This window comes from Orcinus orca, chromosome 7 (genome assembly GCF_937001465.1).
Source record: "Orcinus orca chromosome 7, mOrcOrc1.1, whole genome shotgun sequence".
NCBI classification, from domain to species: Eukaryota; Metazoa; Chordata; class Mammalia; order Artiodactyla; family Delphinidae; genus Orcinus; species Orcinus orca.
Window position 1 is genome coordinate 106,321,583 of NC_064565.1, and position 15,597 is coordinate 106,337,179.

General features: G+C 40.1%; 1 protein-coding gene across 4 annotated transcripts in view; it reads right to left on the reverse strand.

The window, feature by feature from the left end:
• Nucleotides 1-15,597, reverse strand: part of AP1S3 (adaptor related protein complex 1 subunit sigma 3) — a 56,005-nt gene that overhangs the window by 20,767 nt on the left and 19,641 nt on the right. The window contains exon 1 of one of the 4 annotated variants that reach the window (XM_033426656.2): nucleotides 3,864-3,962. The exons of the other annotated variants lie outside the window; for them this stretch is intronic. Within the exon in view, the coding sequence (XP_033282547.1) occupies nucleotides 3,864-3,947 (84 nt within the window). The 5' untranslated portion in view covers nucleotides 3,948-3,962. Of the gene's footprint in view, nucleotides 1-3,863; nucleotides 3,963-15,597 lie in introns of those variants that run through there. 4 annotated transcript variants of the gene reach the window in all.

The following is a 15,597-nucleotide window of genomic DNA, read 5'->3' on the forward strand; positions in this document are numbered from 1 at the left end:
CTCTGAATGTCACAGCACAAATCATACAAACTCATCCAAAGACCAACAGAAACCAGGCTCTTTCCTCAGAGCATCCCCTACCCCAACCTATAGAATTTGAGGTCTTCTTAATAAACTACATTCTTTCTTAGAAAGGAAACATCTGTTAATAAGGACTTGAAAACCAAGACATGGCAAGTGAAAAGAAAGCAAGTTAAAAAGCCCTGCTCAGCTAGCAGCTTTAAGAAAAATCACCCTCAGTCCAGAATTGTAAGCATCTGCTTAGAACAGAGCATTTTCTTAAATACACATTTCACTATCAGCACAGGTATAGATAATTCAATAATGAAACACAGCTACCGCTTTCTAAGAATCATATTGAGAAAGGTATTTTTTGCTTCCAAGAAGAGATCATCATAAAAGTGACATTCTATGGACTTGAGGATATGGGGAGGGGGAAGGGTGAGCTGTGACAGGGCGAGAGAGAGGCATGGACATATATACACTAACAAACGTAAGGTAGATAGCTAGTGGGAAGCAGCCCCATAGCACAGGGAGATCGGCTTGGTGCTTTGTGACCGCCTGGAGGAGTGGGATAGGGAGGGTGGGAGGGAGGGAGATGCAAGAGGGAAGAGATATGGGAACATATGTATATGTAGATGTATAACTGATTCACTTTGTTATAAAGCAGAAACTAACACACCATTGTAAAGCAATTATACTCCAATAAAGATGTTTAAAAAAAAAAGTGACATTCTAAAAGTACACAATTGAATGGGAATAGAATAATAAAACCTCAGGATCTTGAGAACAAGGTTCAGTTTTGGATTATCACCAATGGCTAAGATTATTCAATCCCATTTCTAGTGACTGGTCAGACCTTTGCTAGAGAAATGAAATCCACACATTTTCTTGGTGTTTACTTTGCATTTCCTGTCAGAAAATTTTCTTCTTCACATCTAACCTAAATCTTTTCTGTTACAATTTAAACCGATTTTCCCTGATTTTATCCACAGAGCAGATTAAAAGACAATATATCACTACCCTCGAAATAATAAGAAACTCTTCAAATACTTGAAGACAGACTTTAAAGTGTACCTGGAGTCCTTTCCTTCCAGAAGAAATTACCCTGGTTTCATGTCGTCTTCTTATTGGTTCTATTATCAGATTTCAAAACCATCATTGTTACAGTTCCTCCAGGATTACTTCATAGATAAACGTCACTTTTAATTTATGGAGCTCAGATCAAGGAGCTCCAGTGAGTGGCTGGAACTATTGCTGAGTTTAATTATGGATTACTTTCTATTCCTTCTACCGCAACTTTCCCTCAAGATCATAGTGCCTGCCTTCTTAAACGGCTCAACAAGGTAGAAAATAAACAAATAACCCTTTTTCATTCTAACAATGAATTCAAAGAGAAAAGATGATCAGGAACATAATACACACATCCATGAAGCGATTTAAAATAGAAAAATGTGTTTCAAATTCAAAAGAAGTAACAAACAGGTTCAAGTTTATCCAATAATTGCATTGCATAAGACAGTGTTGACAGATTTTATTCTCTCAAGTTCTGCTCTGAGGGGGAAGTGTAGCTCGCTCCTGTGTGTCTGGTGTCTGTTGCCTCTCCAGAGTTAACAGTGTAAGCATGAGAAAACTGGCGGAATGAATTGTAGTGATTCACAGGAGTTCATCACCTCGAGCAATTAATTGTATCCAATTTATCAGTTTAGTCATTCAAGGCATATTTGGATAATATGTTTCAAGAGGTTAATCAAATACCATTTTTGATTAGCATTAGCTTGAGAGTATGAGAAACAGGCAATTGGGAGGGTTTGGATTTTGTTCCCAATATTTACAAAGAGTCAACTTCAACTCAAGTTGATGTCATAAACAAACTTCAACTGACTTCAGAACACCCAGGCATTTTGTTTCAATAATAGTGCTGGCAAGAAAGGAATAATGGAGAGGCTGATTGGTAATCCTCTTCTGGGAAATGCCAACTCCAGAAACAACCATAACATCCAACGAAGTGTGATGGGCAAGCCTGAATTCTTACATTTGGCCCAAATGCTCTGGCCTTAGGTAGGCATCTGATTTCACCGAGCTCTCCCCTCCCTCATTCAAGGTTAACCTGAGACAATAGCAGAGGAAATAATCACATTGGCAGCTGAATTAATTGTATTTTAGAGACCTTAGAGCACAGATCATTTATTCACGCAACGCCTATTTACCGAGTGCCTACTCTGTGCACTATGAACCTACAACGTAAAACTTGGTTCTTTACCTTGAAGCGCTTTTAATCGTGATAATACAAAAACAAAAACCCAAAGTAAACATACTGAATTAAACCACAGGGCTTTATCTCCTCTACCTCCCAAAATGCCACTAAAATGACAATAGTAGAATTTTCTTAAATGCATTAACCCTCAAAGACTAGGAGAATGACAGGGGTTGTGATAGCAGCCAAGAGATTTCAACAAATCTTTGGAAGATGGAAGGAGACAGAAGAGTGACAACTAACTTAGCAAAATAAGGAAAATCGTAGCTTAAGAGGCAGATTACAAAGACAAACCAGCCACGCTCCCAGAGAAAGCCTGAGGGCAGCACTTGTGGGTACCACGGCTAAAAGTTCTAAAAACAGGGACACTGGCTAAAGGTCTACCTACAGAGTGGTTGGCATGGACCACCTGTGGCATTTCCAGGGGATTACAGCTAAGTGAGAACACTGACGCATGTGTACACACATAGCACACATGCACATACACACACTCCTCGGTGAGTTCCCAGCTGCTTTATTCAAGGGCACAGAAATGTAGTGGAGGTCATGCAGTTGAAGCACCTCTTCGCTCGGCTTCCTCTGGCCCCCAGTCAGTAATGGACAGCAAGCAGCTGTCAATGATGATCCAAACAAGGCGCGGTTTACTCAACCTGAGAAGCTCAAATTTGTGCAATGCCATATGTCTTCTCTGCTTAAGGCTCTCAGAGACCTTACCGTAAGAAGAAATATTTAGAGACACCTGCAACCCTCCTGGATCTTAAACGTAATTCAGAGCCTGCAAAGCTATCTATGTATCTTCACTAAGAAAGAAACATGTTCCTGCACCTCTACCACCAAATTTGTTGTATAAAAAAACCCATCTCCTAATCAGGAAATGGAATGATTCCTCTCTGGAGACACTGAATGGCAGAGAAAAGACCTCTAGGTACTAACAACAGAGCTTTCCAGGCCACTGACGATGCCCTCAGAACTGCCTATTAGCATCTTAGCACCCACTTTTAAATATGAGCAGAGGCCAAGGATTACCAGACATTTGAGAATAGTCTCTAATGTCAAAGAAAGAGACTGAAAAAAACAAATAGAAAAAAGTAAGCACTGGATACAGTAAGAAAGCATGCAGCGGGACAAACTGTTACACACACACACACACACACACACACACACACACACACACACGAACATGAATATGCTCAGAGTTCAAAGAAGATGGAGTTCCTATATCAATAAAACAAAAACAGCATTCTACTGGGGGAAAAAGAGAGAAAACTCTTGCAAATTAAAAAGTATGGTAACCAAAATAAAGTCAGAGGATTCTCCAAGACATTGGAACAAACAGAAAAACAGATGGAAAATTAGAGGAAAAAATAAAACTATTAAGGGGTCAACCCAGAAGGTGCAAAATCCAGAGAGTTACAACAGAGATAATGGAGAGGAAGAACTAAGGGTTTGCATGCCACAACTAAGGAGCCCACATGCCACAACGAGGAGCCCATGTACCACAACTAAGGAGCCCACCTGCCGCAACTAAGACCCAGCACAACCAAATAAATAAAGAAATAAAAATTTAAAAAAACAAAGCAAAACAAAAGAGCATTGGACTCCTCACCTGCATTTGTTGGAAGACTACACGCCTACACCCAACCAAATTATCAATCGAGTGAAAGAGGGGAAGTGACCTTTGAATTTTCATACTTGCAAAGACTAAAAATAAAGAGAGAAAGATAAAGAAATTTGCACTCAGTATATCTTTCTTAGGAAGCCGCTGTAAAACGGCTCTGAGCAAAGAGTAGAAAAGAGTTAGATATGGTTACCTAGGGCACAGGGAACCCAAAGCAAAATGATGCTGAAAGGAAAGGCCAGAGTGACAGCCACATATCAGACCAAGAAAGCAACCATTCCAGACAGAAGTGGTGGAGGCTGGAGAAGGGGGAGGGGAAGGGAGAAATAGAATTTATTGATCATTTCATTTCTTTTTACAGTTGGAAAAAAATATTGATAGCCATCTGAAAGATCTGCTAGTGCACTGGTGGGAAAAAACAGGGATAGATACATAGAAAACCAGGCCAGTGGAAAAAATATTTATAAACTCCAGAAAAAGAAATGATACAAGCAAGAAATCATCATCCTTAAAACTACTCTGGGAGAAAGAGAAGTGAGGAAATACGCGTGTGAGCAGAAGGAAGTAAATGCCCAATTACCATGACAGGAAGGCAGGAGACAATGTAAAGAGTTAGGAGTAGAAACTTGCCAGCATTACCATATTATTTAGAAATATAGACATAACTACCCGAAGAAAGACTGCAATTATTGAAAATGAACAACGTGGTAAAGGAAAAGAGTTGCTGTGTTTCATTATAAATTATATGTCTGTTTGATTTTTTTTAACTATGTACCTATATTACTTGGATTTTAAATTTTTTTAAGGAATTAAAAATAAATAAATAAGGGATGGTGGAATGCCTATATTTGACAGTGACATTAAAAGCATATTCTGAGGGGATTCCCTGGTGGTGCAGTGGTTAAGAATCCGCCTGCCAGTGCAGGGGACACGGGTTCAATCCCTGGTCAGGGAAGATCCCACATGCCACGGAGCAGCTAAGCTGGTGTGCCACTACTGAAGCCCGCGTGCCTAGAGCCCGTGCTCCGCAACAAGAGAAGCCACCTCAATGAGAAGCCTGCACACCGCAACGAAGAGTAGTTCCTGCTCGCTGCAACTAGAGAAAGCCCGCGGGCGGCAAGGAAGACCCAATACAGCCAAAAATAAATAAATAGAAATAAAAAATAAATTTATTTAAAAAAAAACATATTCTGAGATATTTTCCCTTCTCCCTCCTAATATTAAACTCTGAAATTTAGAGGGAAAAATCCTTAAATACGTTAACTATTCTAAACTATCAGTTTTGAGCCCTCATTTGATTTTATCTGAGGCAGTTTTAGTTTTCAACCTGTACCAGTTCATGAATAAGACTGCCATTAGTTTACTAGCTTCCAGGTGGAATAATACATTTTATGTCCTGATTTTACTTCAAGCACATAACATTTGACCAGAATTTTACTGTTCCTAATATAATTTTTAAAAAGAGAGGATGGATTAAAAAGTTTTTGCAGATTCTGTACCTATCCTTCATGTACTAACAATTCACTATACATCCCCCTTAGCTATCACCTGTGCAGCTAAGACGTTCACCTCTGAAACTTCTTTTCATACCATAGGTTTCTCAATTCCCTTATCATTTTGCATGTTTCTTCCTGGATCATGTCTAACTCCACTTTTTGCTCATAACAGGGACTTAGTAAATATTGGTGGAAGTGTTGAATTTTGAGAAACGGCAACCAGCCCTGCATTAATGTTCCGAGTAGAGAACTGGGTTTTCTATAAGGGTTAGAGAACACTGTGGTTTGGGGTTTTATTGGGATCATATGCTTGTAACTGGGATTACTTTTCTCCAGATGCAATAAACTCAACTCTCCCTTGTTGTATTTGCCAGATCTTCTGGCAGCTTATCCTGTCCGGCTTAACAGTTCTCTGGCCAGAAGAGCTTAATAGCATTTAAAAACCAAGAGCTCCAGCTGCCCTCTTCTCTCTGCTAGATCAGTTGTAAAAAATGTTACCCACAACTGGTCTGGGCACTCATTCCTTCGGGGTCCCACAGTTTATACTTGCACGTAGGAATGATCCCTTTAACAATGAGCCTGATTTCCTTCCTCTAAGCCTGCTCAGAAAGCGACAAGACCAACCCTCCAAGGCTGCTGCCTCTCATGCGTCTCCCTTTGGTCGGAACCCCAATCAGAGGGGTTTCCAGAATGTAGAAAGAAGGGATATCCGCTGCTTCTTCACCAGCCTCACGTATTCACCTTCGCATTGGGCTCCAGTTCCCTCTTCCACAGCCAAGTTTCCTTCTCTCTAAAAAGGTCATCTGCTTAAGCTTCTAGTGATCTACCTTTATTATAGATGTTACCAGCATGCCCCAGGTGGAAATAAGAAGATGATGTCAGACCACAAAGTTTCCCAGAAGTCATTTACTCGTGTTCTTAGGACAAAGGTTCATTGACAACTGGCTAGACCTCTAACTTAGTGACCCTTTGAAACAAACTAGTTGCGTGTTGGAATTTTTTTTTTTTTTTGGCCATACCACACGGCTCACAGGATCTTAGTTCCCCAACCAGGGATTGAAACCAGGCCCCTGGCAGTGAAAGCACTGAATCCTAACCACTGGATCACCAGGGAGTTCCCTGGAAATTTAAATGTTAGTTTTTCCAAACTCGTTATATGCCACCCAGTCCAAATGGTGTACCTCCACCACTGTTTCAGATTTGATCCAGGACATGCTGAGCATTTACCAGTAGGCCAACCCAAATTGGATTCAGGACATGAAGGGCATTTATCACTAGGCCAGGCCTTGGCCAGGGCTGGGGGGCAGTAGAGCAGGTTGGTTGTTACGTGGGAAGACTCTGGTGACAGGCAGCTTTTGAGAGTTTGCATTTGAATCCTGGTTCTGTCATTTGTGAGCTAAGTGGACTTGGAAAAGTTACCTGACCTCTCTGGTCCTCAGTCTCATCATCTATAAAATAGGGATGACAACAGTCATGACCTCAGTAATGTAGAGGATACGATGATATCACACGTCTACCTTTTAGTGCGGAGCCTAGCACAGAGTAAGCTCTCAATAAATACTTGCTATGGTTAATGAATCATCCAGGAGTCAGCCCAGCCCATTTACAATCCCATTTATCTTCACCGAGGCAAGCAAAAAATTCCCTGCTTCCACCTTCGGAATCACTCCATGTCTACCCCATCACTCTTCCACTAATTGGTCCCCACATTCTGATGGAAAGTGTCTGTGACAGCCATTTCATAGGTACCCAGAAAGGCATTCTGCTGTTTCTTTGGATAATAAACCATCCAATTTCTAGCTGATTTGCTACCTTGCCTTCTCAGTCACTCTGTCTCATCAACCACCTTCTCAATGCTTAAATAAGGATTTTAGTCCAGAGATAGCCTAAACATGCAGGTAGCCCTTTAGGGTTCCTTTCTTTCTTTGGACGGCTGACCAGTGGTATTCTGATCATGTATTTGTTAATTCTCTCCAAGTTCCCTGTAAGGTGTTTACTTGGGGGTTCCTCATCTTTTCACTTGTGTGTCTGTGTATGGCTCTAGTTTCTTTTTCTATATTGAGTAACAACAGGTGTTCAGGTTTTTCACCTTCCCTCCTGACTCTTTGTTTAAACTGCATCACACTTCTGTGGTGGGTCACGCTCACACTTTCCCCACCAGTTTCTCTTTCACGGGCCAACAGGGCTCAGTGGGAATTCCAGGGCAGGTGTGGCACTGAATCAGCTGTCAACTCCCCTCTCTGGGCCTCATCTCCTCCTCTAAGAAACAGGATAGCAGGGTCACGTATTCAAATACCTTTCACAGGCTGGCAGCGGCAGGCAACATTTTCAATCAGGGTGAGGGTTCCGCATGCAAAGGGGGTGGAAGACACAAAGTCAAGCTGTAAATCACAAGTTCCAACTGAAGGGACAGCCTCAACTCAGTCATAGGAAGGTACTGCCAAGAAAAACATTCAGCCAGTATTGCCAGGCCTTCAGATTTTTTTTTTTTTTCCCCAGAAGAAGCCTAAAACCTGGATGATTATGTGAAATACTGGGATTGTTTTACTATTGGCAATTAATAGGAATAATGATAACAAAACCCTGTGCAAGCTAAACAAGGCGCATTGTGAGTGGCTGTGGTCTGTGAGCTGCATTTGGGCTGCAGGCCTCATTTGAAACTGCTGAATTAAATGACAGCTGAAGCGCCTTATTTCACGAATGCCTTTCTACACCTTTATTGTGCTCAACAGATTTCCCCATTTTTTTGTGGTTTCTGAATCTACCTGTTTGAGGAAGTGGCCCTCAGACCCCAGAAGCTTGCTTCCACCTCTCAGCCTAATATTATTGTTGAAACTATTCTCAGATCAGGGTCTCCTGTTAACTCTTATTCATCAAAATTTTTAACTTTTTTTTTTTCCTCAAGATTTCCAGCTCAGGGTTCTGCTTGCACAGTACAGGAAGAGAAAATGTAGAGAGAGAATTAAAATCTACACAATCTCAGGATCTCATTTTGGGCTTATTATGTCAACTTTCTTCCTGAGATAAAATGTTGAAAAGCTGCCACGTCGGCCAGTGTGTTTCCAATCCTTTCCCAGTCCTTGCACACCATCTGGTGGCAGAACTATCTATTTATAACAAGTGAAATGCTCAGTGAAGAAGGAAAATTAGGTGAATTGGGTGAAGAAGAAAGAGTTAGGAAGAGTCAAGTAAGAGGGGCAGCAAGAGAAAAAAAAAAAAAAGGAAATGAGATGGAAAAAAAAGTCACGAGTAAGCCACAAATTAAAAAGTCAACTGCTGAGAATTAGCTCGAGGCCATTTATGTAAAGCTTTAAAGATGTTTCTAAAATTGTCTGTTATCAATCTGCTTGTATTGCACAGTAATGTTTATTGGAAGAAAGGAAGGAAGGTAAGAAAGAAGGATGGAGAGATGATAGCTATACAAAAAGGACAGAATAAGCAGCCTGTTAGGGGTTCAATTGCATCACCCAAAGATTCATATGTTGACATGCGTCCTAACACCAGCACCTCAGAATGTGACCTTGGTCACTGCAGATGTAATACGTTAAGATGAGCTCATACTACAGTAGGGTGGGCCCCTAATTCAATATGATGCATGTCATTATAAAAAACGGAAATTTGGACAAGACATGCACACAGAAAGAACACCACGTGAAGATAAAAGCAGATCGAAGTGATGCAGCAGAAGTCAAGGAACACCAAAGACTGGCAGCAAAGCACCAGAAGCTAGAAGAGAAGCATGGGACAGACTGTCTCTCAGAATCCTCAGAAGGAATCAGCCCTGCTGAAACCTTGATTTTGGACTTCCAGCCTCCACAACTGTGAAACTATACATTTCTATTGTTTAAGCCGCTCAGTGTGTGGTACTTTGTTACAACAGCCCTGATATACAGCTTGTCTCTGGCTTTTCATTTTGTCTTTTTTTTTTTTTAAATCTCAAAATCACCACCATTGTTTTCTGTCATTACAATTCAATATCATAAAACTAAATCATCGGGACTTCCCTGGTGGCGCAGCGGTTAAGAATCCACCTGCCAATGCCGGGGACACAGGTTCGAGCCCTGGCCTGGGAAGACCCCACATGCTGCGGAGTAACTAAGCCCGTGCGCCACAACTACTGAGCCTGCGCTCTAGAGCCCGCGAGCCACAACTACTGAAGCCCGCACGCCTAGAGCCCGTGCTCCGCAACAAGAGAAGCGCCCGCAATGAGAAGTCCGCGCACCGCAACGAAGAGTAGCCCCCGCTTGCCGCAACTAGAGAAAGCCTGCATGCAGCAACAACACCCAACGCAGCCAAAAATAAATAAATAAATTTATTAAAAAAAAAAAGATCATCTCAATAGATGCAGAAAAAGCTTTTTAAAAGAATCATCTACATTCCAGAGATAAAATCAGCAGATTCCATTCAACTTAGCAAATATTTATTCAGTGTCTACCCTAGTGAGGTATTTGAAATGAAATAACCACTCATTCCTGGACTCACAAAAGGCTCATAACATTAGAAAGGACAGCAGAGCTGATTTGGTGTAAACCTCATCTTAAGACAGAGAGCTGGTGACTTGACCCTCGGTTGGGTACTTAGCAAGTGGCAGAGTTAAGACGAGTCCCCGCTCCCAGCCCAAGGCTCTTTGCACTTGACACCTTAAACCAGTTTTTTCCGGCAAAGCTAATTAACTACTACTTTTTTTCCCATTTATGCAAATAATTACAATAGGCAAGTCTTACGCTAATCCCAGAGACCTATTTACAATGACTGGCATGTGGTGAACACGTGCCAACACCATGCTAAGCACATTACATACAGTACCTCATTTAACCCTCATTAAAACTGTAAGATGTAGATACTATTATTACCCTCATTTGATTGGTAAGGAAACTGGGTCCCAGGAAAGTTAAGTACCTTGCTCTGAGTTAATCAGCAAGAAGGAGGTTCCAGAGGTGGGCTTTGATTCTGGAGCCCACTTTTTAAATTGCTCTGCAACATCACCTCGTGGGGAGACAGCACAGATACAGACCGGCACCAATGAGGCTGGATTCACCCACTTCTAAAGTCAATATGATATTGACCATCTTTATAACCAGAAGGTAGTCCTTGAAGCTCTCCCTGCCTTATCCAACACCAAGAGCTTCTGTAACAATTTTAAAAATGAGCAGGAAGGGCCAAAAGGTCTGTACTTATAGAAATCAAAATAAGAGAAATAAATATTCAACTGAAGATAATAATGACATTAGCACCGAATCACTCTGAGTCACTACTATTAAACATATCGCAGCAGTGACATCAAGATGGGTAGAGGAAGTATTAAGCGAAGTTTATTGGACTGGAAACTTTTTTGCTAGCAGAGAAAGATCATCTAAAGCCATCTATGCAGTTTAGCTAGATCCAACATGGGCCTGTATCGCTTCTCATATAAATGGGAGCAATGAGGAACTTGAACTTGGGAAAAATTTGCATGGATAGCTCTACTCAGGGTCTGTAACATTATTGAGAGGGAAGGCCATTACTTCCTATGAGGTGATAACTAAAACAGGGCCTGCATTGGTAGGGAAGTCCCTGTACCTAACAGAAATGGGGTAGGAGGTAGGGAGGATGATGGCAAGAAAAGAGAGGAAGAAGGTACAGCTGCTGCCTGCTAGGCTTGCTTTCTTATTGCAAATTCACAGAATTTTACCTTTCTTCCTTTCTTTCCTTCTTTGACGTATTCATTCAGCAAGTATTTACTGAATATCTACTATATGCCAAGTACTGTGTCAAGAGATGAGGATACCACCAAGAGCAGAACAGAAAAGTTCCTACCCTCATGGGGCACACATTCTAACAGAGGGAGATGGACAACTAAACAGTATGAATTCTATCCGAGCCCGATGCGTTAAAGCACAAGTAGCACAAAGAACTATGGGAAAATAAAATAACCTTGTCTAACAGTCAGGGAACCCTTGGGGAAGTGATCTTCAAGATAGGATCTGAAAGATGAAGAGGATCAGGCAAATGGAAACAGGGAAAGGAAAGGGTAGAGCTAAGTAAGAATGACCAGACAGAGGGAACAGTGGACAGGAAAGCCACAGGAAGGAAAGGCGATGGCATCTTCTGCAAACTGAGGACAGCACATGTGGCTGGTTGACTGGAGAGGAAGAGTGGGGAGAAATGGCACAGGAGAGATGGCAGAGGCAAACAGAAGGAGGGTCTTGTAAGCCAGGGTAAGGAACTTGGACTTTAGTCTAAGGGAAAGGGGAATAAAGAAGCCCAAGAATGGAGTAAGACATGCAATAGATGACAACAGTGGCCTCCATCACTGTAGCAGTGAGGATGGAGAGAAGTTAAAGGAGTCGAAGCTATTTAAGTAGTAGAACCAGTGGGACTTGGTTAGCTGTGGGTGTGAGAGGGAGAGAAGGGTCAAGGATAATTCCCAAGAGTGGCAGCAAATTTTCTGAGCCAGGGAACCCAGGAAGAGTAGGAGATAAAGCACCAAAGAGGAGGGGGCAGTCATGGCGGTGGCAACAGGCTTGGAGACTCAACCAGGTCATGCTTCAAGATCCTCTGGAATGTAGAGACTGTTCTCCAGCAGAGGCTTAGAATAGAGTTAAGTTTAAAATCACTGGCTCTAATCCCATGCTTTTAAATAAAGAAACTGAGGCACAGAGATGGGAAATGATTCACCAAGACCACAAAGGAAGTGAGTAAAATCAGATGTAGTAACCAGCCCATGTCTACCACCCTACAGTGCTTCTCGTGAAGTAAGAGTCAAACTTTTTACCCCTTCCCATGACCTCCCTAGAGCCAATCTGTACAATCTGGAGAGAAAGACAGCATTAGTTATATCCTGTGTTGCTTATCTATTTCTTTTTAAATTTTGGATTCACTAAAGAAGAACATTTCAAAATGTCTCAGGAAGAAAGAAATAATACTATGTCGATTGGGAGTGTCTCAGTACTTCACAATAATGAACCACTTTCCAATAATAAACCATGTAATCAGCAATGCTTCTATGCAGGGTCCCAATTAATGTTATTTTAACATGTAAAAAAAATTCATAGTGATTTTTGCTAGATTGTTATAGCCATTTCAAAGGTTTTCAAAATAAGGACAAATAAAAGTATTTTCTTATAAAACACAATGTAAAAATTACTTACGGTCTTTTGCCTTTTTGATTCCCAGTAATGAATCCCATTTTTAAAAAATAATTTCCAAAATCATAAATTACATTCTTAAGCAATAATGTGAACTATGTTAAAGAACAGTAGCTCTTACACAATTTGAACCAAAAAACCACACAAATCCCAAATGCAGCAAAGACAAACTGTTTTCCTCTATTGAACCTCAGTGTCTAGTAAATTAAGAGTTTCATCAATGGTTTCAAAAAGGAGCATTTTTTTTAAGTGTTTAGTCCTCTCCACCACCCACAGTTCTCAAAAGAAATATCTTTCTGCAATATAGATAATCCAGAAATATTTTGGAACAATTAAGCATTTTTTATAGATGAAACTGCAATAAATAAGCACCTACATCCTTGGCTATATAAACCAGTATATGCTAGAACCAAAGTAAGATGGTTTCCCAGTTATGGCAATCTACTTAATTGTGTTAAAGTCTGAACATTTCCATCAATCAAAATTTCTGTATTGGTTGACGGTTCAGACCAACCTTTTTCTATGACTACTTGAACCCTGTTTAGGGTAACTTTAAACTGCAAAGATGTTATCAAATGCAAATAAACACATCAGCAGTCAAGTTTTTTCTTCGTGTAAATCATTGGTACTCACTGAAGACAAACCAGCCCAACTCCAAGATCTATCCTCAAACAATTCACTTATCAGTCTTCCTCTTTTAGAAAGCTAAAGCTTTATTCAAAGTTGAATGCAACCAGTTAATTTTTAAAATTTATATCCAAAGTGATCAAGAGGCACCAAAATGGCATGCAAAAATTAGAGACTGTTAATAAGGTTTATAATGCCCCCATTTCATGGTGCAAGTTTAGTGTCACTAAATGTTACTGCTCAGCATTCCATACGTAAGTGCTTTCATTTCATGCAGTAATTAATTGGTTTTACCCTAATAGCATGGCACCTAGCATGAGGGTACAAGTGACAGGTCAGACTCAAAGAAAATTGTTCTTAAGAAGTCCCAGGATGGCAGGTCACTGATTATCTGGTTTGAAAATTAGGTATCCAAAAAATACTTAATAATGAGTACAATTTTCCTGACCTTTGAAAGGTGGAATGGATAGCACAAGTGTGGAGTGTAAGGATGTCTATTCAAACTTAAGTAGAATGTTGATTTTGACCCAACCTACCCTGCATCTCCCCTTTTCCATAGGCTGAATTATGGCCCTTTAACAAAAAAACAATGTGTGATGAGAGTCAGGTAAAGCTAGACGGGGAGAACCTCCCAATTGACGCCTAGGTTCATGCCCCTAAATTTAGGTCCCACCCATGACTCTAGCATGACACAGCAGCCAGTGGCTGAGCACACATCCCAAACCCAAATTAGTGGCTGCAAATCTACACTGCCAACACAGAGGTGGAACCACTAATTATCTCCACAATGTACTCTCAAGTAAGCATGCGTGCTTTGCCAATGCCATAATCACCTTTCTTCCAGTTTTCCCGGTCCCTGATTCCAAACTAGGGGAGGTTGGAAAAGACAAGACTCTTCTGGATCAAATGAAAGGAAGGGGAGTTTCTAAAGTAAGGATATTAATGGTAAAATTTACAAATTGCGTTTGTATGTACATCCATCTTGAATACTGAATCTTAGGTAAAGTCTTAATTTTGCAGCAGTGTTGTAGGGAATGGGCACTCTGTTTCTAGTTAGTTGAAAACCACCTTCAACTAACAGCTAAATTACACAGGCATTAAGCTCATATGTGTACAAGTCAAGTAAAATGAACCTGTGAGAAAACATTCCTGGAGAAACAAGTGAAGTAAGAATCTGCCTCTGAATGGCCGGCAAAGAAAAAGCCAATGTTGAATGCTTTAAATCCGTCTTTAAAGCCTTTAAAGCCGTCAGTGGGCATAGGAAGTAGGAAATAGTGACCATTACAGCTTTAACATATGTTGATGTACAATTTTCCAAAATACTTCTGAAGACTGTGCCTTTATATTTACAATATATGGTGCTACACTTCTGGTGTCAAGAAAAAATTATTTAGTCTCAGAGTTCATTCCGCTCGGATACTTTAGATGTGTATTTAATACCATTCCAAATTACTTTAACAAATATATGCTTAATACCTCGTTGTCATTCAGAGCCACGTCTAACTTCTTATACTTCTAAACAAAAGTATTTTGGTTTCTCACGGGTTGCTCCTCGACCTATTTTGCTTTGAAGTCTCAGAGCGGGTTTTCTTTTCCCCTTTTGCTTTACTTGTTTCACCCAAATAATACACATAATTGAGTTACAATTTTCTTCAGAACTTTTGCAAACGATGGCGAATCGGAGGTTAAATTTGAATACTTTCTGTGCCTTCACTAGTTTGAGTATACCAGAAACCTCCATTTCTAACACTGACCAAGTACAGAATCAAATGTTACAGGAGAGATGGTGGTACTAAGTAAAGGTTTTAGCAAATGAGAGACAGAGAAAGAATGTCAAACTTTTAACTTCTAGAAAAACAAAAATAAAGACAAACTTGAGTACAGACACTAGAAAAACTGCATAGCTCTCTAGCAGGTATGCTTGCCAAGTTAAAAAGAAACCACACAGGTTCCAACTGAGTGGATGCTTTCACTTTTCAAAGTGCCAAACCCAAATAATCCCTCCTCGTAATCACGCCAGTAAATGCAAAATGCACGTCTTGTGAAATTCATGGTCATATTTCAGTTTTTGGTATAAGGGAAGAATTATTTTTATATTATTTTAGCTGTATATATTTTCATATCATTTAGCTGATTGTTTTTATATAATTTTATGTCCTTTAGCTGTATTTTATATCATTTTAGCTGCATATCATTTTATATCATTTTAGATTCCCCTTTTTTCTTTTCTTATTTTTGGAAGTAAACTTTATACTTTCACTATTCAGAATATATGTAAATACTTATATATAGATATATAATATATATATGCTGAGATATTGTTCATGTTTACTTTTTATAGTATTTGAAGAAAAAAGTAATAATATAAACAACATTGCAGTGGTTCTCCCAAGGCATCATTTCAGGTGGTTTTTATCTTCTTCTTCACGTTTCTGGTGTTTTCTCCAAGTTTTCTATAATAATTATGTATTA